The sequence below is a fragment of the Dryobates pubescens genome, chromosome 25 (genome assembly GCF_014839835.1).
Source record: "Dryobates pubescens isolate bDryPub1 chromosome 25, bDryPub1.pri, whole genome shotgun sequence".
Taxonomy (NCBI): domain Eukaryota; kingdom Metazoa; phylum Chordata; class Aves; order Piciformes; family Picidae; genus Dryobates; species Dryobates pubescens.
The window spans coordinates 13,450,687-13,476,691 of NC_071636.1; the positions used below are offsets into that span (position 1 = coordinate 13,450,687).

The 26,005-nt window shown below is 41.0% G+C and overlaps 1 protein-coding gene across 4 annotated transcripts in view; it reads right to left on the reverse strand.

The window, feature by feature from the left end:
• Positions 1-6,766: 6,766 nt before the first annotated feature.
• The window catches only part of TANGO2 (transport and golgi organization 2 homolog), a 35,558-nt gene continuing 16,319 nt past the window's right edge, over positions 6,767-26,005 (reverse strand). For 2 of the 4 annotated variants that reach the window (XM_054172947.1, XM_009911005.2), the window contains exons 4-9: positions 23,776-23,895; positions 22,638-22,752; positions 12,866-12,936; positions 9,878-10,031; positions 8,943-9,047; positions 6,767-7,498 (exon numbers count right to left, since the gene is read on the reverse strand). In XM_054172947.1, coding sequence (XP_054028922.1) covers positions 7,378-7,498; positions 8,943-9,047; positions 9,878-10,031; positions 12,866-12,936; positions 22,638-22,752; positions 23,776-23,895 — 686 coding nt within the window. In that variant the 3' untranslated portion in view covers positions 6,767-7,377. The remainder of the gene's footprint in view (positions 7,499-8,942; positions 9,048-9,877; positions 10,032-12,865; positions 12,937-22,637; positions 22,753-23,775; positions 23,896-26,005) is intronic. The other 2 variants (XM_054172948.1, XM_054172949.1) reach the window with 2 other exon arrangements.

Here is a 26,005-nt window from a genome sequence, read left to right on the forward strand (position 1 = left end):
TACAATAGTATCATGAAGTATTATCATCATCATCTAAGAAAATCAGTTCCTAATGACAAGAAGATTTTCCTGTACAATATATAAGAGGGCTGGACAGAAGCAATTGCTGAAAACACAAAATACATAAACAAGCCTATAAGGAAAAGAAACTAACAAAGTTAACAGGCTGCATTCATCAGAATGACGATTAGGTGGAGCCAGTGTCTTTTTCATAGTCTTATGATGTCAGGAATTGCACACTGCACTGCTCCAACAGTGGAAGGTACTGAAAGACAGGTTTTGCTCAGCCCACATTTCAGTAAAATAAGTTGGTTTGCAACTTTTTTCTTTTTGGTACTGGTAAGCTGCTATTTGCTTGCAGTATACAATTCTCTGTCTCACTTCCGGCTGAAATCTCTCCTGAACCTAACCTCTTGTCAATCATAACCTGACAGTGACAGGAAGATGTCAAAAGGACCCCATAAGCAAGCTCAGATCAATTCTTTAATGCTAAAAGAATTGTTTGATTGCTATGGATGATAATCAAAGTATCACAGTATCACCAATGTTGGAAGAGACCTCAAAGATCATCAAGTCCAACCTGTCACCATAGACCTCATGACTAGACCATGGCACCGAGTGCCATGTCCAGTCCCCTCTTGAACACCTCCAGGGATGGTGACTCCACCACCTCCCTGGGCAGCACATTCCAATGGCGAATGACTCTCTTGGTGAAGAACTTTCTCCTCACCTCGAGCCTAAACTTCCCCTGGCTCAGCTTGAGACTGTGTCCTCTTTTTCTGGTGCTGGTTGCTAGAGAGAAGAGACCAATCCCTTCCTGGCTACAACCACCTTTCAGGTAGTTGTAGAGGGCAATGAGGTCACCCCGAGCCTCCTTTTCTCCAGGCTAAGCAACCCCAGCTCCCTCAGCCTCTCCTCACAGGGCTGTGCTCAAGGCCTCTCACCAGCCTTGTTGCCCTTCTCTGGACACGTTCACATGTCTCGATGTCCTTCCTAAACTGAGGGGCCCAGAACTGGACACAGTACTCAAGGTGTGGCCTAACCAATGCAGAGTACAGGGGCACAATGACTTCCCTGCTCCTGCTGCCCACAGTATTCCTAATGCAGGCCAGGATGCCACTGGCCTTCTTGGCCACCTGGACACACTGCTGGTTCATGTTTAGGCATCTGTCAATCAGCACCCCCAGGTCCCTCTGTGTTTGGGAGCTCTCCAGCCACTCTGACCCCAGCCTGTAGCTCTGCATAGGGTAAAAGCTCATGTTCAGCCTACCATTGACCAGCACCCCCAGGTCCCTCTCTGCCTGGCTGTTCTCCAGCCACTCTGACCCCAGCCTGTAGCACTGCATGGGGTTGCTGTGGCCATTGTGCAGAACCCGGCACTTGGATGTGTTAAATCTCATGCCGTTGGATTCTGCCCATCTGTCCAGTCTGTCAAGGTCCCACTGCAGAGCCTCTCTACCCTCCAGCAGATCAACACCTGCCCCCAGCTTGGTGTCATCTGCAAATTTGCTGATGATGGACTCGATGCCCTCATCCAGATCATCAATAAAGATGCTAAAGAGCATGGGGCCCAGCACTGATCCTTGGGGCACACCACTGGTGACTGGCCACCAGCTGGATGTGGCACCATTCACCACTACATAGTAGACACATCCTTTGGCTCACTGGTATCATAGAATTACTAATCTTGCACTTGCCATCCCTGCAAATTTAAGACAAACTAAACTGTGTGGCCTACAGAAGCAAATCTAACTTCCAGTTTTTCTGTTGGAAAAAAACTCAGCCAGTTGGTTCTATCTCTAAAGTTTCAGATTGCTGTTAGCATTTTGTCCAATAAAGCAGGTATTTTTCTGAAGACACTGTTGAAGTGGGATGTGATGACTAAGAGGTCAAATAATAAATAATAAAGTAGAATCCAAAGATGCCAATTTCTAAGTAACTAGGTGACCTTCACATTAGAAGCTGGACTGCACAAGTCATAAGGAAGATTCGCTGCAGCTTACTATTGGGTCTGGGTTGGTGCCTCTGTACAGTGACTGAGGTTGCTGTTACTTTTTCTTGATACACTAAATAAACTCATTCCTAGGGCTGAAAATCCTACAATCTTAAATACACTCAATATATCCATGAAAATATTAGATAAAAATAAGTACCTTCATATTTTGCTTTCTATAGGACCTTTCCTCAAAATAGAGTATTTTTCTAGAATAGGTAATATTTATCTGCTGTTAGACTTAAGCACAAAAGAAACCAAACTCCTCTGAGCTAGCCTTGTGGCTGCTTTTACCTCACACATCTCTACCATATACTACTGCTCAGCTACTAACCCTGCAAAGTCAACCTTAGTGATTTCTCAAGAGCTACAGTAGTACACCATTGAAAACTACTGCTTTAGACATTCTGGCTTCTCCCAAACTTCTGTAGTTGGTGACTTCTGTTGAGTAGCAGTTTTTCTTGTGAGTAAAACTCACATCATGGTGCATTCAATTCAAACTGTGATAGCAAAGTGTACTTTGTTGTTCTATAGGACTGCTCTAAACTACAGCTGAAAAACCCCCATTGCTCTAATTCCTTAGCTTGGTCTGCTATATATACTGCTGGTGGCATGCAGACATGAATCAAGAGCATAATCTTGGGCTGCCAAAAATCCAGGTGTAATTGCACTTGTATGAGCAAACCCATAAATGTCAGTACCTTTGTTTTCCCCCACAGAGACAAAATAAGTTATGCTTCTGAAAGCACAATTGTGCTGGTATGGTTTTTATATAACTGCCATTCAGGGATTGCTTTGCCAGTCTAAACACACACACATTCTACCCAGAGAGTACTCAGATTTGATTGGCACAATATATTGCTGAAGAAAATAGAAAAATTTGAAACTGCCACATCACAATGATACAGATGCAGCTAGTGTTAGATGGGAGTTTGTAAGTAAAGCAGACCAACAAAAGGAGATTTATAAAGCAAAACAATTGATACCAGGTAATTAATCTCCTTGCTATATGCATTTCAGACAGTTTTCCTTCAGGCTAAACCTATTAGCTGTTGGAGTATTCTCAGTGCACTCCTGAAGCACATCTACCGGTTCCATTCCATCTAAAACCAGCCCAATTCCTATGATCTGAGGTTGCCCTGAAATGGGAGCCAAGTCACAGTAAACATGGACTATCAGGAAAATCCTCTAAGAGAACTGCTGATCAAACTGGGGTACAGTTAATTCCTGTCTAAATGCCAGTCATTCAAGTAAGATATGACAAACATGAGAAGGATGAAAGCATTTTACTATGACCTTGGCTCTATGGTTACTTCCAGTACCTACTGACAGCAGAGCTGGTACAGGGAGGGAAAGCCCCCAACTTCCTCATTCACCTTTTTGAGAGGGCACATTCTTTTTAATATGAGGCAAAAGCCTCAACTATTGGATACTGATTATAATGCTGTGCCACAAGAAGAAACACTACTGGCTCCACATATTCTCCCGTTTATTGTTTAATCTATCTTAATTAATGTTTTAAAAGTGATGTGGCTTCCTCCACTGAACAGAAGCAGTCAATGTGTTTACCCAATCTGGTAAGTTACTGACCAAGGCTGGCTCTGTGCCTGCAAGGGCTGGCATGTCAGGGGAGATATCCACTGACAACACTCCCCTGTCACCACAGGCAAAGCTTGTAATGCACCTTACTGCCTTAGTAGGCACTGTTGTTCTGAGGCTACAAAAAGAACAAGCTCATAAAATGAAGTTTCATAAAACCAGCTTAGTTCCACAAAAACTTACTGCAAATATTTAAGCAAAAGGATTATGAAGAATGTGCTGAAGATCCTGTAATTCAGAGGAAGAGAAATGAGGACTGAATATGCTTCTAAGTGCTCACATAAAGACCATCCTATACGTTTGTTTAAACTCTCAGTTATTATCACACAATCATAACTGCAGAGACTGACCATGCAGTAGCATAATTACATTTCATAGTAATTTTCTTAGATAATAATATATTCTGCATAAACTATTTTCATAATCAGTTCTATGACATCCAAAATAACTTAAAGAAGTTTAAATCTCATACCTATCTAACAAACATAGCTTTAATGAAGGCTTCATAGTCTGCACAGGGCTGTTCTGCATTGGGTTTTGGTTTTGAGTTGTGTGTTTGGTTTTGTTTGGTCTTTTTTTTTGTCTCTGTGTGTGGTTTTTCTTTATTGTAGAGTTGGTTTTGTTTGTTTGGGGGGTTTGTTTGCTTGTTTGTTTGTAGAATCTGATCAGGGCCAGTAACAGGAAGACATTTTCTTCTGGGAGGAAGGATGGTGAGCACTTACGGGTCACCAAAAATTGGAGAGTATGTCAGAGAACTGATTACTGTGACACTTGGTCTGTAACTATTCCAGTCAATATATCCTGTTTACTAACCTGGGGAAAAAAAGCAAAATGCCCCAAATCTGGATTGTTAGCTTCAAAGAAATATTTTCCAATTTCTTACCTGGAAAGGTAACAGCACAGAGTTAAAAAAGAAAACGAAACAACAACAGAAACCAAAATTCCCAGAAAAATACAGCACTCCACAAAGGGAATAAGCTACCAGAAAAGGACTTAAAGCTCTTTCATTGCTAATATTTCGTGTAAGATTTTATTTTATCTCATCACAAAACATTACAGACAAGTTAGCATAAAATGGGCAAAAATGCACAACCTATTGTTGACAAAGAGTGGTCACCAGATAAGACTTTATTTGGATTCTAGTTTTGAACAAACGTGTACAGAACAATAATGAAACAATTTCAAGCAAAAAAATGATAACTGAGTTTTTAGAGATATTTTAAGATTTTCTTCCACTACACCATTTTGATAGGAAAAAAGGACAGGAAACAAAAGTCTCTTGCAAATAATATGGCTTAGAGAATCATCTTATATATAAGCAAATTTAGCAAAATGCCATGTAATGGTTTTCTATAGAAACTTTTCTGTTTCCTTTATATCCCTTAAAATTGCTATTTTAAATCCCTTTCAATTCTTTACAAAAATAAAAGGCTTTCTTTAACTACAGTTTACTTTTCCCACCTGATTCATTGCAGCTATGATTTGTACATGGTAAATGATGCACTTCATGGATACCTGATAATTTCTACAGACAAGCACCATTTGCTGCTACCTGCACTGCAGTCCTGATCTTTTTTCCCACCGAAGCCAATGACAGAACTCAGAAGCTTCAAAAGAAGTTTAAAAAGGTCACTTTGTTAACTATTCTGACATAATGAAATATAAAAAGCATCAGAGGGTTTGTTCATTACTGTTTTAATTGTCAGAAAAAGCAAATCCCAGATTTAGAATTTTGGCTCAAGCAAAGCAAAAGACATTATCAATCATCTGCTTTCACATCCAAGCTCTGACTTGCTTTCCTTTTGCCTGTATGTAATAAATAAGTTCATTATTACAGAACTACTATAAAAATGAAGGTTTATAAATGGTTTTAGCATGAAATGGCATGCATGCACTTTGTTTGCCATTTAGACAATGTCTTCCAAGAGAACACCTTCTTCTTAAGATACAAGTCTGCTATGCAAACTCTCTGTAAAAGCAAGCCACTGGAGCAGAGTTTTGGTTTTAAATATGCATTTGTGAAATCCAAATTTAAGACAGCTATGGCTATTTCTCTGCATCTAAAAATAAGAGAAACATTTTACTCATACAAATATATGGTTTAAACAGTCATCAAAAAAATAGAATAGGGCTAACCATTTCCTACAGCTCAGAAAGACAGCCTGGAACCTCCAGGTTTGAAACCACGTACAGCCCAACAAGACTGTATTGATCCCCTTGCATTCAAGGTGGTCAAAAAGTCATTTATATAAAACTAAATTAACCTGTGACTAGACCTGCAAGCAGTCCTGGTCTCTAGAACCTATTTAAATATGCAAACACAAAAGGAATAATTGAATAAATGCTGCTTTAGCATCTCCTGGCAATTAGAAATCTGGGAATGGCCTTTCACAGTAATTCAGCTCGATGGCAAGTCTAATTTACTGCTGCCTCTATTACAGACAGACCGACCTGAGAATTCTTGAACACACAAGCTTGAGTACAGAAGAATAACTGCATGACTTGTGAAGTGTATCAGAAATCCTGCTACTTTGTAAATATAACAGGCTTGTAAAAAGAATACATTCAACCTATGTCGAGAAAAAACCAGCAGTGATCCATTACTAACTTCATATTCAACAAAATAAGTCAAAACAGAACAGCAATGAAAGCAAAATAACTTTGGGGTTTGAAATACCTTGGCATTAGCTAGAATCTTCTCTCACCTACACTAGCACTGAATAATTGAAAAAAGCATGCATTTAAATGGCTTTTTAATTCACAGGTGTTAGAACATACAAAGTGCATCTTAATACCCAACATTTTCAGCCATATAAGACTGCAATAATGTCACCTTACTACTAATAACTATTTTTACTAAAAATCTATGAGCAGTCACTCCAGGCTTTAACATATTATACCAATAAAGAAATGAAGCCAAAACTGCACAGGAATAAACCAACTGATTTATATGAACTTCATCTTCAGCCTCTACTGGCAAACCAATACCTATTCCTTACCTGCCTGCTGGGGAAGAAAATGAACACTAATTAGATGGTGAGGAAACAAGATGCCACAATACAAATATTTTTATTCCAGTCAAAGATAAGCAAGTCTGCTCCCATGAAGAGAGGCTGAACTAAATTTCCTCTATACTCTCAAATCAGGTTTTAGACACAAGATATATCTTATTGCTATTTCCAGGAAACCAAAGGTAAAGAATCCCTGTGTTCTGTCCTCCCCAGGCAGAACGTTGCACCACAGCAATGCTGAAAAGTTTAAATGTTAACTAAATCACTTCATGCTTCCAAGATCACCTACATTCTTTTAATAAACATTGGCATCAGCTGCACAATCTTAAAAGCATATGTTGAAGGGAAAGCAAAGTTTGGTAAAACCTTCTGCTAGAACAACAAAAGTTTCCCTGAACTAAAAATATGTTGAATAGTCTACTCAGAACATCTTTAAAATATAGAGCCAAAAAAACCCCACTCACAAGAAAAACACACCCCAAAAACCAAAACACCACAACACAAACCAGAGCAATGACTTTGTCCTGGGCACTTTGTTCTGAGTGCAGGGTGTTATTAAAAGCTTTATTTCTGATTGTTACTTGCTGTAAACCCAGGGGTTTTTCTTTTGATTTTATCTCCAGGATTTGTGAGCCTGACAGAGAATGCTACCAGTTTATTTAAACTTTTGCTTTCCTTGCTATTTTTAGCTGGTGGAGGCTAGCACAAAACATTTACTAGATCATAATGGCTTGTTGTATCCTTGCTGTTATTACAAACCACTCAGGTGGAAAGTTAAGTGTGCAGTTTGAATTCATAGGTGCTTGTTTTCCACTGGTTGACATCTTCATTGATCATGTTGCGCTCTGTGAAAGTAACTTGGCCTTCTGAATCTATGAGAACCACTGTGTTAGTCCTGAAACAACATAAGGTTAACATACCGTAAGGTGAAGCCCTGTGTCCATTATATACATTTCACAGTATCACAGTATCGCCAAGGTTGGAAGAGACCTCAAAGATCATCGAGTCCAACCTGTCACCACAGACCTCATGACTAGACCATGGCACCAAGTGCCACGTCCAATCCCTTCTTGAACACCTCCAGGGATGGTAACTCCACCACCTCCCTGGGCAGCACATTCCAATGATGAATGACTTGCTCAGTGAAGAACGTTTTCCTCACCTCCAGCCTAAACTTCCCCTGGCACAGCTTGAGACTGTGTCCCCTTGTTCTGGTGCTGGTTGCCTGGGAGAAGAGACCAACCCCTTCCTGGCTACACCCACCTTTCAGGTAGTTGTAGAGAGCAATGAGGTCACCCCTGAGCCTCCTCTTCTCCAGGCTAAACAATCCCAGCTCCCTCAGCCTCTCCTCATAGGGCTTGCGCTCAAGGCCTCTCACCAGCCTTGTTGCCCTTCTCTGGACACGTTCAAGTTTCTTGATGTCCTTCTTAAACTGAGGGGCTCAGAACTTGCAGGGTCCCAGGCCTCATCCCCAAAGGTATTAGCTCTTTCCCCCACCCTTTTTTCCCTTGACCGCATCATCACCACACTAGCAGGACAGAAATCATCCTGCCAATTTCAGATGGGCATTTTCAATCCCTTCTTCATTGCTCCACTGCTCTGACTCCCTGTTGCACTTGTAGTAGCTTACACACAGAGCTGCTCATCTCCAGAGAGTATGACAAAAGGTTAAAGACTTTTTAGTGCCAAGTGTTTCATTCAGAAGTAGCATAAAACCAAGGGTTTTTTCCACATCCTACACATATCCTTATGCCATCAGGATTCCTATCAGTAGTCTTTCAATTATCCATTAATCATAGGACACTGATACATGATCACAGAAAAAACCCCTCCTTTCTCTAGGAACCTCCCAAAGAGAAAATTTGTTTTCATGTGAAGCAGATTCCACTCATGCATCTATGTCACTCTGCCATGTGTAAGTTTTCATTTCTCTATGGATACTGCAGTACCCCACCAGAGAGCAATGACTGACAGAAGTAGGAATTTTCCACTTTTACATGCAAATTATCCATTTTTCAAGTGATGGCCTTCTGCAGCTGTTCACTCATATAAAAATGTAGTTTATTTCCTCAGAAGAACATCATGAGGCCTCATTAACAATCTCTATTCACTGAGCCAGGTTGCTAAGGTAAATCTAAGTGTGAGAATACAATTATAGTAGCACTGTTGTCAGAAGAAAAGGGTTAAGTCACAAAAACTCCAGGTTTTGCAACTAGGTAATTGATGGCAAGGGAGGGACAGGACATTGGACCACAAACAAATGACTTACAGCAGCATAATTTTGATTTGAGATATGCCTTGATCCAGCACACATCTATTTTTGACTATGATTTTTTTACCTTGTTCCATAACCTGGGCAACGAACACACACAGCTGCATACTGGTTCAATATGGGACGTATATAATCCTTCCCTTGGTCTTCAATTGCAGGGTCTGGTAATTGGCTGAAAAAAGTAGCAAAGCAATAAAAAATATAAATTAACTCTCCAATGGTCACATCATCCCTCTTGAATCAAGCTGTGTTGGTATCAAGAGTGGTTGATAAATAACAATCACTTTTCAAAAGGTACAAAAGTGTAAACTGTGTTCAGACCTAAAGTATGAGGAAAACCAAAGATCAAGCAGCTCATCAACTCTTTCCCAAAGAGATTTGTTTAAGCTCTTCAACTTCTGTGTTGCTTCAGGAAGTATTTTTTTGATCTTGACAAGTTTTATACTTTCCTTGTTATTGCTTGCCTGTCTCTATGTATTTTACTTTCAACTACCACACTAATCACAGCATGCTAGGGCTTGGAAGTAATGATCAAGAAACTTGAGGCACACCACATAAACCAGCATTTTTCCATTCAGAGTCCAGAAGCTCTTTTTGTGTCAACAAAGAGTAGCAACATGGAATAGCCATCAGCTACTACCACAACTCATGTAAACAAGTGCTTACTCTGTGTGTAGTACCAAACTGAACCTCACCCTTAGAGTGAGCCTTCACAAAACTCACAGCAAGAAACTTGTCCTACACTCATTCCCCTCACTGAGAAGTGCAATCTTTAAAAGGGCACAGAGAAACCAGTGTACAGCAATACACAGTATAGCACAGTAATAATGCTTACTGTGCTGCTTAAAAATCAATATTGCTGAAGAACACTACTTTTGCCCTTCATTACCCAGCTTTAGTCAGTTAACTCAAGGCTCAAGTTTCTTTTAGTGTCAAAATAGTTTCTATATGCCATTTCTGAACTGGCCATATCACATTTTGAGTAAGCTCTGGCTATCTTACGGCTCTTGATTATTCATCACTGTAAGAAGCTCCTGCACCAAGTCTTCTTTTGTAAGATCTTGACTTCTCTTGACCACTTCTGTGAAAAGCTGCTTTCCATACTGAAGTTTCTTCCATGGAGTATCCAACAGAGAATTACTCAATCCATATATTCCTATGCACATAAAAACAAACAAACCCTTTCTGAAGGTCTGGAATGAAGAAAATTAACTTATGTACTATGCAAAAAATAACTTCTAGTTTATCTTATCCCACAGAGTCTGAGGGACAAAAACCAAATGCTATCATTAATTCCTTATGATTTGCATATTCATCCTATTTCCAGCTTTCATTTTGCTTCAAAAATGAGTGAGAGGTCATTGAACTATGTATCAAAAATGTAAGTATTTTATCAGATGATATGTAACACCCCTTCAGCTAGTAAAAATTTCCTAGGTGTGGAACTCAGCAACCAAACTATTTCTCAACCACTGTTCTGGACCACTACTTCTGCTTTATTAGGGGGGAAAAAAACCCACCCACTTCAGAGCATTATTGCTGTAAGTGCACTAAAAGCTTAAATTCAGCTCATTTTCAACACTGTCATTACAACAATGTACACTGTGGTATGAAATCAAGTAAACCAGCAAACTCCTTTTTTTTTTACCTTTAGAACACAACACAAAGAGAAACATCAGGATATTATCTAACCTAAGCACAAAAGAACTCAGAATCAGAATGTTGTCGAGTGTATTTCTGCAAAGCAACTTTAACCCTTCAAACTTTACATGTCATGAAATCTGTACTAAGGAAGAAAAATGCTCACAATGAGAACTAGCAGCTACTGGAGTAATCTCCCCAGAGAAGTGGTGGAGTCCCTGACATTGGACACTTAGGATTCATTCTGGGCCATCTTGTCTAGACCGTGCTTTTGCCAAGAAAGGTTGGACTAGGTGATCCTTGAGCTCCCTCCAACCTGGAATTCTATCAACAATCAACTGTTTAGAGACCAGTTCCATGTGGACCCCTAACTATCATTCAGAAGGGATTCTGTTTTCATTCTTGGAAAACAGTGCAAAGCAACATTTGATGACAAGGAGATTTCTTTTTAAAAGGTACCCTGCATTTCTCACCACATTCCAAACAAACACCAAGATTAACAAACCTCATCTCTCCCTAAAGGCAGCCACCTACACAGAAAAGTCATTTGTTTTTGAAGCAAGGAGACAAGAGCTACCTTTGCTACAGCATGCAGATAACCAAAATTTATGATTGTTTGTCATTACAGCAAGCTGCAAGATTGGTAATTTATTCATTTTTTAATATTTGTATTAAAAGCTGGCTTTTGGCTTGTAGCTGTACAAAATCTAACAGCTGTTTCCAAGAATTGATGCTGTAATTGCTACAGTAACTGTTTGCCTATTGGCAGAAACATTTTACCCATTAGTCTGAACAGGCAAAATAAGCCACTGCCATTAACTGCTATCAACCAACTGCCCTGCTCAGAGCTTTCTACGTGTCCTTTTAAATTGGCTTTTTGGTGATGAATTCTGGAGTATAGCTCTGTGGGCTAGCAAATTATTACAGAGTTTGAATATTTTAAAACAATTCACCTGGTAAGACAGATTTTCTTATTATTTTGTTTGGTTGTGCTTTTATAGCAAATTCTGTCCCTAGGGGAGCGCAGTCACACTTAGCCCTTAACACTGCTGGGTGAATAGAATAGAATAGAATAGAATAGAATAGAATAGAATAGAATAGAATAGAATAGAATAGAATAGAATAGAATAGAATAGAATAGACCTTCAAGATCATCGCATCCAATGCCACCTAATCAACTAAACCATGCAACCAAGCACCTTATCAAGTCTCCTTCTGAACACCTCCAATGATGGTGACTCCACAACCTCCCTGGGCAGCCCATTCCAATGGGCAATCACTCTCTCTGTGTAAAACTTCCTCCTGACCTTCAGCCTAAACCTCCCCTGGCACAGCTTGAGACTGTGTCTTCTTGTTCCGGTGCTGGTTGCCTGGGAGAAGAGACCAACCCCTGCCTATCTACAACCTCCCCTAAGGTAGTTGTAGAGAGCAGTAAGTATTTAATCATTTATGCTTTGTATAAAAACAATACTATTTCTCATATAATCAAAAGATGCAATGTAGTAATACGAGCTGACAGCTCCCCCTGTAAAAAGACTTTTTCCTTTCAAGAAAGATGCCTTAGATCTTAGACCTAGAATAACTTTTTCCTCCCCTTTCCCCTGTTGTGGGTAAAGCTGAGGTTTTTTTCTCCAGCCTTTATGTAAGCAACTAATTTCTGTAAATGCTGTTCCCAAATGGACTAAAGAAAGGGAGAGTTAGAGTCAAGTCTACAAACCTTTGAAAATTCCATTCCTGAAGACAAACTTCTGCCCTTCTGTCATAGCTACCTAAGGAACACCCCCTAATTGCAGTGCAGGTGGGTACACTGAGATAGATTGCAGCTTTTACTACACTACTGATTCTTTACCAAAATTAGTAAATACTTAAACAAATGTAAGAACACTTTCCCCCCCTTTTTGAAAGGATGCAAAGGAAAAAAAGATGAGGACAATATTTAAATAGCTAAATGACTAGAGCGATAAAACTACGTTCTGTCCAGTACATGAAGAGAGCCTACAGGAAGGCTGCAGAGGGACTGTTTCCAAAGGCTTGTAGTGATAGGATAAGGGGCAATGGTTTGAAATTACAGAAAATCAGATTGAGATGGGATGTTAGGAACAAATTCTTTACCATGAGGGTGGTGCAACACTGGAACACGTTGCCCTGGGCATAGTTGAGGCCTCAAGGCTGGAGATATTTAAGGTCAGGCTCTGAGCAACCTGACCTAGTGGAGGATGTCCCTGCTGACTGCAGGGGGGTTGAACTAGATGACCTTTGGAGATCCTTTCCAACCCAATCCATTCCATGATTCTAGGATTCTCTAAAATAACAAAAAGTAACATTCAGACCTTACTGATGAAAGCCTACCAGGATTGAGGAAAACAGGTTCTGGTTCTCCTTTGTTTCCATAGTAGCAAATTACATCTCCTTTGGTGGTGCTGGAAAATATAAATAAGAATTTCTCCTTGAAAAACCATCAGCTTCTATATTTGATTATGCTTTAATTTCATGCAGTCTTCAAACACAGCAAGATGTTTCTTCCACTGCTGCTTCTATGATACCACTGCCCAGAGATTAATTGATGAATTACATTTATCTCCTGTCAAGATACCCTATTAGCTATACCACTGTCAAATAGTATCATTGTAATTTATAAACATCATGGCAATAAAATTCAATAAACCTCCAGAACTGCTGCATAGAAAGTAGCCAGGCTTAACGAGAAAAATCTCTATGGTTTTTGAATAACTGGAGATTTAGCTACTTGGGGAAAGGGGGCACATTGAAACAAAGGAAATTTTTAGGCCCACTTATGGCAATGTTGCAGGGCATATTTGGTCCTTTAAGTGACAGGCATTTTCAGGCTGATTTCAGGTAATTCTAGTTACTGCTTGTAAGCTTTCCCCACCCCCTTTCTCTAATTTATGTAATGGCTTCAGCAGTTGCTCCCTCTTGTGCAGAGTTTAGCAGGGAGGATCCCACATGTTCAGACAGCTGCAAATACCTCTCACTGGCATACCCAAATAATGCAATTTAAGTAGTTGTACAGATATTGACAACACAAATACCAAATCAACTGATAAGAAGGGGGGGAGGGAGAAAAGTTGAATCATCAATAAGCCTTGTGGGGAAATTGAATGGATTGCTATTAGATGGCTCACTCTTGACATCCTTCAAACCCATGAGCTGACATGAGAAAGTGATTCCTACCAGTTTGCTGCTGGTTGCTGGAGGAATTTTTCATTGTTTGGTTGGAGGGGTTTGTTTTGTTTTTAATTTGCCAGGACACAGCCATGAGAACACATAATTCTGTATTCCGCTCCAGTGATTTGCTTGCTCACTGTGGAAAAGGGTATTATTCCAGTTCCACAAATGCATTCTGACTGCAGTTCAGCTTTCAATTTGTCCCTCAAGCTCTAGCTCCTTAGACAGCAGATGAACTTCTTGGATAAAAAAAAAACCCAAACACAAAACTCGCAGCTAAAATTGAATTTGGACTGAGTAGCATAAAACATAATACAGTAGAGATGTAATTTCTAGCTCCCCTTTGTTTCCTAAGGTAAAAAGATACAGCCGTGCCTTGATGCAAATAAGAGTGTACAGAATTCAATCTTATTAATGATGTACTGGAAGTTAAATTGCTCTGCCTAACATCCGCTACTCAAACCTTAATAACAAGCACAACAGTCTCGATTTAGCTGCTTATATTCTTGCAAAGACATTCTGAAAGACATTCTACAGCATCCTCTGCAAGACAGCCAAATGAAGAGGGAAACATTACCTTACCAATTATCCAAGTCAGAAAAGGCAAGAGAAGGAATTAAAGCACCTGACCACACAAAGCAAAAATAAAACTGCCTTTCCTTCTCCTCTTCCTCCCAAATCCATGGGACCCTTCTGGTGCCTTACAGAAAGATGTCCAAGTTTTTTGTCACAGTTCGAGACAGTAGTTACAGCAGGTGGCACTTGTGTCTTGTTGCTTTTATTGTTACATCTCACATAAGAAGCTCTCAGTTCTTCAATTTAGAATTTATCTACTATTTACAGAAATGTGCCATTTGCTGAACTCCTTTCTAGTGGCTTAAAAGACATTTATTTTCCTGAAACTAGTTTTATAGTCATACCATATACAACAAGAAGTATTTGAGCCTTTTGCCTTTTATTAGCTCCTTTGGTTAAATGACCAAGATATTTTGCTTTTAGGCTAGATGGACACTATTAAAACATTTTCTAATGTTTCCAGTATCAGCTTTCCATACTTTCTTCCCTGGATTCTGCCTGGTCCTCAAGGAAACAGGAAAAACTTTAGATAATCAGAGCAGTTGAGCCATATTGTATTTGGCTGCAGATACTAAGCTACGAATCTGTGATCTGGGACCTTGCAGGAGTAAAACTGAATGGAGTTCAAAGGATCAACAGTAGAAGTATGAGGAGATCTGGGTGCATCAGTTCAGTTATTCAAAGACTGAAGCCTCTGGAAAGAGGTCAGTGTTAATCATCTTGCTCAAGCATGTTACTGCCTTTGCAGAGCCTTACATAAACAAAGGCTAGACCCAGGTTGAGAACTGAATGTTCCTTATACTTCATCTCCTCCAGGCCTTGTTTCTGAGCGTTTAGTTAGGACCAGCTGGCCCTTTTAGCAATGTCAGGACTTTCCCCTCCTCAGCACTCTTTATATCATCTTCATGGCTAGTTACTGGCTAGCATAAAGTGAAATTAAGGCGTATGATGCATGTCTATCCCAGCTGGGCTTAGACACCTTCCTACAAACTTGGTTGTGCTGGGTACATTTACTAATACTAGAAAGAATTCCCCAGCAACCAAAAGAGGAGAGCATTGACCTGAGCTGTCATTAACATACCACTCTGACTTCTTGGACCCAGCCATGTACTAGGATACAAGTTACATAGTCTTCAGGGTATACTGGTACACCACACATGAACACGAGCACAGAAGCAGCAATGTGTGAGGAGAGGATTTTAGGTCATCTGAAGTTGCTGAATCAGTGCATTTCATGGAGCCAACCATTTATGTTGTGATTCTTCCCCTTTACTCTGCTCTTGTGAGACCCCTACATTGAATACTGCATTCAGTTCTGGTGTCCCTGATGTAAGAGGGACCTAAAACTGTTGGAGTGAGTCCAGAGGAGGGCTAGTAATGTATTTATGCAAATAAAGCAAAATCAGTAAGGCCATGACATGTTTTTTGTTTTTAGCTAGGGCACCACCAACTACACAAACTATTTTACTGCTGCCTTTTCAAATTGGTTAACCTGTATCTCCTGTAGAAGGGCTATGAACAGATCAGAGCAATTGTTATCACCTGAGGTCTCGAAAGATAGATTTTGGATGGAAAGATAGACAAATGGGCTGAGCAAGCCCTGGAACACAGCTGTAAGACAAGCCTTGTCATAAATGAGACCACATGCTGAATAAGTAGGCACTACTGACTTCCTTTAGCAGTGGCTTTTTATGTGAAAGAACATTATCATCTAGCATCTGTTCTGAGATTCTTGTGACTAACAAATTCAGTAACATGTTCCCCTGGAGTTTAACAAAAAGAAGGGGAATAGGTACAAACTGCAGGATCACTAATTCAGGACATCTGTATCTTATTGTTTCTATACTCCACATTCCCCCAGGTGTGTGTTTTCTATTACCTCCACTGCAGCACTGCTGCTGTCTTCTGTCAAAGGAAGACTGAAGCCTTTCAAGAGACTTCTGAGATGAAGATACATTCAAAATTTAGATCACTGTGCCAATTAGCTACTCTTTCTTTTATCATTTGGCTGTACTTTCCCTACTGTTTACAGACACTCAGTACTGCATGTTGAGGCAGAAGCCAGGACAAAAAAAGAGTAATTACCAAAACCAAAACCATAAAAATCACTCTAAGCTTGATCATAGCAATAGCCTCAAAATCTTGGCCCAGACTTACATTCTCTTCCCTCCCAGCTTTACAAGTATAGATACCAATTTCACTGGAGAGGTGATAAAGGCATAATTAAAGTGATGACAATAGGACCCAGCAGATAGATTAATTTATTTTTCAAATCCCAGCCATAGCTGATAGGAGAAAGAGAAGAAACTAAAACCACATGAAAAACTCATGGTCTTAGATACATCATCCTGTCAAAAAACCTGTAAGCAATAGTAAGTGTTATAGGAAATACTCTAGGCAGCACAAATCTCAGCAGTAAAGATCATAGAATGTCTTAGGTTGAAAGGGACCTTAGAGATTATCTATTCAAACCTCCTTACCATGGGCAGAAATGCCTTTCAACTAGACTCATCCAACCTGGCATCCACAACTTCCCTGGGCAACCTATTCCAGAGTTTCATCACCCTCATAGAATAGAATAGAATAGGTTGGAAGAGACCTTCAAGATCATCATGTCCAGCCTATCATCCAACACCACCTAATCAACTAAACCATGGCACCAAGCACCCTATCAAGTCTCCTCCTGAACACCTCCAGTGATGGTGACTCCACTACCTCCTCGGGCAGCCCATTCCAATGGGCAATCACTCTCTCTGTGTAGAACTTCTTCCTAACCTCCAGCCTAAACCTCCCCTGGTCTAAGCTGAACAAGCCCAGCTCCCTCAGCCTATCCTCATAGCAGAGGTGTTCCAGCCCTTGGATCATCTTTGTGATGTTTCACAGTAACATGAAAGCCATGCAGAGCTTGCCACAATTACTTCTTAGTTCTGATGAAGTAAGCAATGTCCTTCTGCAACCCTGACCTGCTTCAATTTCAAGGTGGCTCCAAGTCATGTTCAACAAAAGCACTGACAGAAAGGAAAAGAAAAAAAGTAATGAGGCAGTAAAGCTCCACAGGGTGTGGTTATCACCAAGCTATCACTCCCCTGGGCACTGAGCTCTAATCTTCTAACAGGGTGGATATTTTTCAAACAAGGACATGGGATTGTTTTATGTATAATGTGCACATGTATTTTTTGTGCAAGGAGAAATGAAACTGACAGCTTGAAATGCTGAGCAGCAGTTTTGACTGAGTAGTACGTTTCACAGATTAATTTTCTTTTCTTCAGTGTTCATGAGCTCATCAGAAAACTTTTTGCTCTGAAGCTAAAAACAAACAAGCAAACACCAAACCATTTTTGTACATATACAGCCTACCATCAGATAAAATGGTGGAAAGAATACTGCTGGATATCGCAGCCCACAGAGCCTGCTTTGAAGCACTGCTCTGACTTTGTTGGTGATGCCTAAACATTTCTTTGTTATTGTCCTCATTTTTTTAACCAGAAAAAAAATGATACCACAGGTAAGAAATAAAATAAAAATGTTTTACAAGCTTTTTTCCTTCTTTTGATATTGGACCATCCATCTCATTAGGCCTGCAAATGACTGAAGATCTACACAGAAATATCACAGGATCACAGTATCACCAAGGTTGAAGACCTCAAAGATCATCAAGTCCAACCTGTCACCACAGACCTGACGACTAGACCATGGCACCGAGTGCCATGTCCAATCTCCTCTTGAACACATCCAGGCATGGTGACTCCACCACCTCCCTGGGCAGCACATTCCAATGGCAAAAGACTCTCTCCGTGAAGAACTTTCTCCTCACCTTGAGCCTAAACTTCCCCTGGCACAGCTTGAGACTGTGTCCCCTTGTTCTGGTGCTGGTTGCCTAGGAGAAGAGACCAGTTCCCTCCTGGCTACAACCACCCTTCAGGTAGTTGCAGAGAGCAATGAGGTCTCCCCTGAGCCTATTCTTCTCCAGGCTAAACAACCCCAGCTCCCTCAGCCTCTCCTCATAGGGCTTGTGCTCAAGGCCTCTCACCAGCCTCATTGCCGTTCTCTGGACACATTCAAGTGGTAGTACAGAAGATGTTAGAGAAGTACCTGGACACCTCATTTGGATGAAGTTACAAGGAGCAAGACAAATGTGCTCTGCAAAAGGTGGTATTAGGACAGACGACGCATGAGAAGAAATGTGAGCTTACAGAGCAATCACGATGACTTGCCCATCTACATTCTTTCCACACTCCAAGTCTGACCCTATCTCACTTTTCCCTGGAAAGGCTCCTAAATGTAATCTCTGGAGAGCTCCCATGTTGCCTTGTCTTGATAACCATACTGAACAAGACAGGCCATGTTTCTAAAACCTGGTCACACCATTCAGCTGCTTTAATCTCATAAGGCACTGCACTATCAACAGTTAACTCTTCTCCCAGACACTTTCTCTTCAGTATGCTTTTTTTACCTCATCAATCATATTACTACAAAACTAACCAGATGCAGATTTCTATATTAAAAAATAAAAACAGTCTCTTGGTATTTTTACAGAATTCATATAAACACATATTTTATTATTATATATTTAAGTATCTATTCCCCTTCTCCCCACACACACATTCCAATCCCATTGTTCTGGGAGTCTGCAGTTTCTACTGGAACTCAGAGCTATCCATCATCACATCAAGGCTTTCACACTCCAGATCAGAACATGAAGAATTCTAGTACATAATGTCTATTTCCAATGTGTTACCAAATTAGTCAATAGAAGTGATGGCACAAATCCCTACATTTCCCCTGAAAACTGCCTGTCATGAGGGAAAGCAGAAAAGCTTACATGAAAGGCCTTTTCCTGCAGCATCCTCCAGCTTGTTTTGTATGGGACAATTCATCTATTCCTTAGGGAGAAAGTGATTCATTCCTACCACACAGGGATCTTATTGCACATAAACAATGTGGACTCTAACTGATAACCTGTCAGAGATTCTACACTTGCTGGAAGACTGACAAAAAGCTGCCACTTCAGGTTGTCCTTCAGGGCAGTCTGTATTACACACTTGTCAGCACGGAACACAAGTAAGATGCTGCCACAACAGCCCTAACATAAATTTGAGATACCTAGGAAAGTCTGAGCAACTGTTGCAACTAGATTTGTTGGGCAAACACAGGTTTCCCCAAGATAGAAATGCTATCTCGATCATCAGTAAAAGCAGCTCACTATTACTTCACACATGACAAAGGGAGACAGAACAGAAATTGCTCTGCATCTTAAGCAAACATTTTCTTAGTCCAACCTTGCTCCTCTCTAATCAGACCAACTGATAGTTAAAATTGGAGGAATAGCAACACTGCTTTCTTAGAAGCTAACTTTGCAGCCACCCAAGCCTCCAAACACTGTTTGCCATATGCCATACATTCAACATTAAAGTACATTTAGCCTGTGATAGGTATTCATGACTCTCCTGCTCAGCAGCCACAGCAGGATGATAAACTGAAGAGGTTAGAAAACTGAAAGCACTAAGTATTTTTTCCAATACATTATTCTTTTTAATAAGATAAATTAATAGAATTTTAAATGACATCACGAGATGCCACAGAGCAAACAGATTACACTTAAAACATCAAACCCCATCCCTGTTTCCAGAGTCACACAAAGCTGGGGAAATAAACAAGCACATCTTACAACCCCTATGGTTGTTTCCAGCTCTCTCTTCCTCACACCACTGCACCTGTATCATCTAGCATATTGCCAGCATTATAATAGAGGAGATAAAAATGTCTTTTCCTGAAATGCATACCTGAAACCTCAAACACTGTAAATCTCTCTTTAAACTGCATGCACCACATGCTCAGTTATACCCCTCTCAACAGTGCTTCATTTACACTTTCAGTTTGAGGTTCCTCTCCATTTCACACCACTCTAACAGAGCCAACAGAGCCCCTGTAGCAAACAGGGGTTTGTTACACAACAGGAGAACATGCTAAGTACAGTCTTCAATCTGAACAGTAGCATGGACCAACAAAACAGCATTAACTACAATAGAGCCCCTGTAGCAAACAGGGGTTTGTTACACAACAGGAGAACATCCTAAGTACAGTCTTCAATCTGAACAGTAGCATGGACCAACAAAACAGCATTAACTACAATAATATTTTCTATTTACAGAGAAAACTGGCTTCCATTTGTACACTACATTTCTCTCTGGAGTACTTCTCATTTCCTAAAATGACAAGTTTGCATATCTTAACAGAAATTGCTCTGCATCATTAGCTTGCCAAGAATTTAATTTCAAGAGAGTATCTAAGGCTAAGGACATATCAAAATGGAGAAGTTAATCAACACATACAGCTTTTAGAGTGATATTCAAGAAAGAATGACATCACCACAGCAAGACTGTTCAGTTGAGCATACAATTCCCTGTCAGCTTAGCATGGAGGAATAAACAAACAAAACTGACATATGAAAGACTGCCTTTACAAATACATCCACTTCAATATTGTTATATTAGCAGCCACTATGACTATTCAACTTAACTAAATTAGACCAAACTCTCTGCTTGCTAGGTCACACCCTGAATATCATGTTTGCTTGGAACTACTATTCCCTCTGTTATCTTTTCAGTTACTGAGAGCCTTCCAAATTATGAAAGCCAGCCAGGCAGCAACATGCAAGAAGGGAGGACAAAAAGTCCCATCATATCATAGCAAGTTAAAAAAATTGAAAACTAATAACCTGGCACAATAGGAAACAAAGGTCTTTCTTAACAAAAACCTGAAACCACAAAAAAAATCCAAACAAACAAACAAACAAAACCCCCACACCTGATAAAACACTTGCAGGGAAGTGGGAGAGCAGCGTAGGCAAGAAATGACTGATAAGCCTGAGCCACCAGCTGAATGTGGTCTAATACAGAAAGTGAATAATGTAAACACAAGGCCAGCTGCTGTAGGGTGCTAGACTTTATTTTCACTGAAAACAGCAAATGTTATGACCTCCTGCTTTAGGTGTATGTGGCTCCTCAGAAGCACACTGAAAAGCTGTGTGGGAGAAGGCCCTGCACCATCCATCTGTCTAGTAAGATTAATGCTTCTGCAGAAAGTGTGCCAAAGCAGCAGTGTGCTCCTGGCATTTTATACCTCCGTATGGTCAGGAAGTATCAGGAACAATGTGGCCAGCAGGAGCAGGGAGGTCATTGTGCCCCTGTACACTGCACTGGTTAGGCCACACCTCGAGTACTGTGTCCAGTTCTGGGCCCCTCAGTTTAGGAAGGATGTTGACTTGCTGGAACAAGTCCAGAGAAGAGCAACAAAGTTGGTGAGGGGTTTGGAACATAAGCCCTACAAGGAGAGGCTGAGGGAGCTGGGGTTGCTTAGCCTGGAGAGGAGGAGACTCAGGGGTGACCTTATTGCTCTCTACAACTACCTGAAGGGAGGTTGTAGACGGACGGATGTTGGTCTCTTCTCCCAGGCGGCCAGTACCAGAACAAGAGGACACAGTCTCAGGCTGCACCAGGGGAGGTTCAGGCTAGATGTTAGGAAAAAGTTCTATACAGAAAGAGTGATTGCCCATTGGAATGGGCTGCCTGGGGAGGTGGTGGAGTCGCCATCACTGGAGGTTTTCAGAAGAAGACTTGATGGGGTGCTTGGTGCCGTGGGTTAGTTGTTTGGGTGGTGTTGGATTGCTTGATGGGTTGGACGCGATGATGTTGAAGGTCTCTTCCAACCTGGTTTATTCTATGTATTCTATGCACCTGAGAACACACAGCCTGGAGATGACTTACCCCTGGATTTCTATCCTTCTGAATCAGGCATAATGCAAATTAAACCCATCGTATATACCTGTGGACAGACACATGCACATGCAGTGGAAAGAACCTTGCCAACCACATGTACTATAATCCAGTACTTAAGGTTGTTTCTTCAGCTACAGAAACTTGAAGAGGTTAATGTATTTATTATGTACCAATTCTTTTTTCACATTTCAGCAGATCAGTGATAGAGCCACTCTGACATGAACAAGAGCTTGAAAGCTTTCAGCTGTTATAATCCTACCACAGCACATCACCTCTCAGGACCAAAAAAACAAACAAACAAAACTGACTATGGCCTATCAGGGAAGAAGTCACAGATGTTTTGTGGGATGCAATGAATAGAATACAAGACAGCCCTCCAGTGTTTGAAAGATGACAAAATAACAAAGGAAAAGATGGCTAGAGAAACACTAGGATCTTGCCTGCCAATTAGCAAAATATGATCTCTAGCTTTGGTTTCTGAGAGCCTTCTGTATTGTCACACTTCTGTGGTAAGTAAACCTATGTCACTGCTATTAATTTCCTCCCTTTGACATTTGAACTGTGATGTTTTGTAGACTTACTTCAAGTCAGCTGCTAATAAATTAAATCCATTGTAAAGATGTCCTTCTGCTGAAACTTTCTTCAAGTAAGAGTAGCTGTCCAGATCTGCAGTCAAGAAGTTTGTTACAAGAGCACCTACAAAAGAGAAGTACACAGAGCAACTTGTGTGTGTGAACTCACTGTTCTGACAGGTTCCAAACTAAGATACAAAATTCCTGCCACCAACAGCATATTGCAGTGAAAAACCCAACACAACCACAAAACCAACCAGCCAGCCAGACTTTAGAAGCCCTACTGCACTGTATCCTATTCACATTAAGAGCTTGACTTCTCTGAAGAACTCAGTCAAAAGCTCTTGCTCAGATTTTCTACAGAATGAATAGAATCATAGAATTGTTAGGGCTGTAAGGGACCTGAAGGATCCTTCAGTTCCAACTCCCCTGCCATGGGCAGGGACACTTCATACTAAATCTGGTTGCTTAGAGCCCCATCCACTCTGGCCTTAAAAACCTCCAGGGATGAGGCTTCCACCACTTCCCTGGGCAACCTGTTCAAAAGGAGAAGGCTACGAGTGGATCTTATCAACATCTGAGATGAAGGTGCCAGTCTCTATTTGGTGGTACCCAGTGACAGGACAAGGAGCAATGGGTACAATCTGAAACACAGGAGGTTCAACCTTAACATGAAGAGACACTTCTTTATGGTGAGGATGACAGAGCCCTGCAACAGGCTGCCAGGTTGTGGAGTCTCCTTCTCCAGAGACTTTCAAAACCCACCTGGTTGTGCTCCTGTGTGGCCTGCCCTGGGTGATCCTGCTTTGACAGGGGGGTTGGGCTCAATCTCTGGAGGTCCCTTCCAACCCCCAATGTACTGTGATTCTGTGAACCACTTTCAAGAGAACACAGTGCTGCATGTCCTGTCTGAACTTAACTTCAGGCTCCAGGCACTGTATCTTCTTTTACTTTTGCCTGCTTGATTAGAAGAGTATCATTATTTAAAGTTCTACCCACAGGTACTCAAACTCAGCAGTCCACAAATTGCACTTACAGCACATAACCATTTCATGGTGTAAAAAATATCAATACTGTAATCACCACTATTGTACTGGGACACCAGAGCTTGTTTGTCCCTTTCTTCTTTATTTCTACTCCCTCATACCTCTTCCTTTTGCATTTTTATCAGTCTTTGGCTGCATATAGTTTGTCAGTGCTGCCATCTTGCCTTTCTTACTGATTCCCAGCCACGTTCCACCTTCTTTTCCTTCTTCCATATCCAGACCTAATGGATAAGTAAGTAAGAGTTAGACTATTACATTCACTTAAAAAAATATCTCAAGTTCAAATCAGGATTTCTTAATATAAATCTTGAGTCAGGATCAGGTGGCATAAAATACCAAGGTAGGTAGGTAGGTACAAGACTGCCTTTCTGGATAAGTGAGGTAAATCATAGAATCAGAATCAACCAGGTTGGAAAAGACCTCAGAGATCATTAAGTCCAACCTATTACCTAACACCTCATGACTAACTAAACCATGGCTTCAAGTGCCTCATTCACTCCTTTTTTTAACACCTCCAGGGACAGTGACTCCACCACCTCCCTGGGCAGCACATTCCAATGGCCAATTACTATTTCTGTGAAGAACTTTCTCCTCACCTCCAGCCTAAACTTCCCCTGGCACAGCTTGAGACTGTGTCCCCTTGTTCTGGTGCTGGTTGCCTGGGAGAAGAGCCTAATCCCCACCTGTCTACAACCTCCTTTCAGGTAGTTGTAGAGAGCAATGAGGTCTCCCCTGAGCCTCCTCTTCTCCAGGCTAAACAACCCTAGCTCCCTCACCCTCTCCTTGTAGGGGCATGTGCTTGTGACCTCCCACCAGCCTCATTGCCCTTCTCTGGACACGTTCAAGTATCTCAATGTCCTTCTTAAACTGAGGACCCAGAACTGGACGCAGTCCTCAAGGTGTGGCCTAACCATTGCCAAGTATGGGGGCAGAATGACTTCCCTGCTCCTGCTGGCCACATTATTTCTGATGCAGGCCAAGATGCCATTTGCCTTCTTGGCCACCTGGGCACACTGCTGGCTCATGTTCAGCCAGCTAAAATTACCTGCCCTCCAATCCTGCACTATCAAATATTCTCCAGGCTACTGCAATAACGGATGAGAGAGAGGGGGGGGGGAGGGGAGGAAGGAAAGGTAAAATTATAAGCTTTGTGTATATGCTAAAATACATACAAAACTTCAGCAGGCTCAGAATGCTCAAAAGCAAATCTCAGAAGATTGTTATTTTCAAGTTTCAATATTATCAGTAACCAAGAAAATTTAGACTAAGATAGGTAACTGATAAAAACATTAGACCCTGGTATTACACAGAATCATAGAATTGTCAGGGTTGGAAGGGACCTCAAAGGGGCCTCCAACTCCCCTGCCATGGGCAGGACCACCTCATGCTAGACCAGGCTGCTCAGAGCCCCATCCAGCCTGGCCTTAAAAACTTCCAGGGATGGGGCTTTCTACCACCTCCATGGGCAACCTGTTTCAGTGTCTCACCACCCTCATAGTGAAGAAATTTTCCCTAACATCCAATCTGAATCTACCCCCTAGTCCTATCACTACCCAACATCTTAAAATGGTAATTTACATTGAGGAGGGAGACTAACAAAAGTGAAGCCCCCATCAAAATCTTTTAAAAGGCAGTACAAGTGGAAAAAAAAGAAAAAAAATCACCCAAATGACTGCCTCTTTGTAACCAACCTCTTGGTAACCAACAAGCATTTAATGGAAAAGCAAGAACCAGTTCAATGCACCATGCATACTGTTAGAAACCTTTCCATTCTGGATCATCAGGTCACAAGATAACTCTCATTAGAAGGTCAGGATAACAGGTTTTTGATCCTTATTCAGAAACTCCTTTCTCTCTTCAGGACCCAAAACTTCAGCCTCAAGTTTAGCCACATCATATCTTGACAATACTTTTGCTGCTCTTCCTTAACTGGAAGGCACACAAAAGAAAACCACAGCTTTGCTGAACAATGCCCAGTGATTACCATACAGCAATTGCTGTCCTCCAAAACTGCTATAAATGCAAACTATTTTGTCATTTTTAAGTCACACAAAGAATAAAGTTGGTTTATTTTGGTTCCACTTGTTGCTTTTGTTTGAAATAATATTATTAACTTGGAGACATATATTCATGGGATCTCCACAAATACAGCAGCCAGATGGAGAACAAACCACTTTCTTATGCCAAATATGGACCGAGCTGATGAGGGTATAAAAGACAAAGATTCAGGGCCCTTCAGTTTTCAGGATAGCTTTTTGTTTGCTTGCTGCCACATAGCTGGGGAAGCAGCATCCAGAATGTCTGGCACATGACAGAAATGTCAGCCAGAAC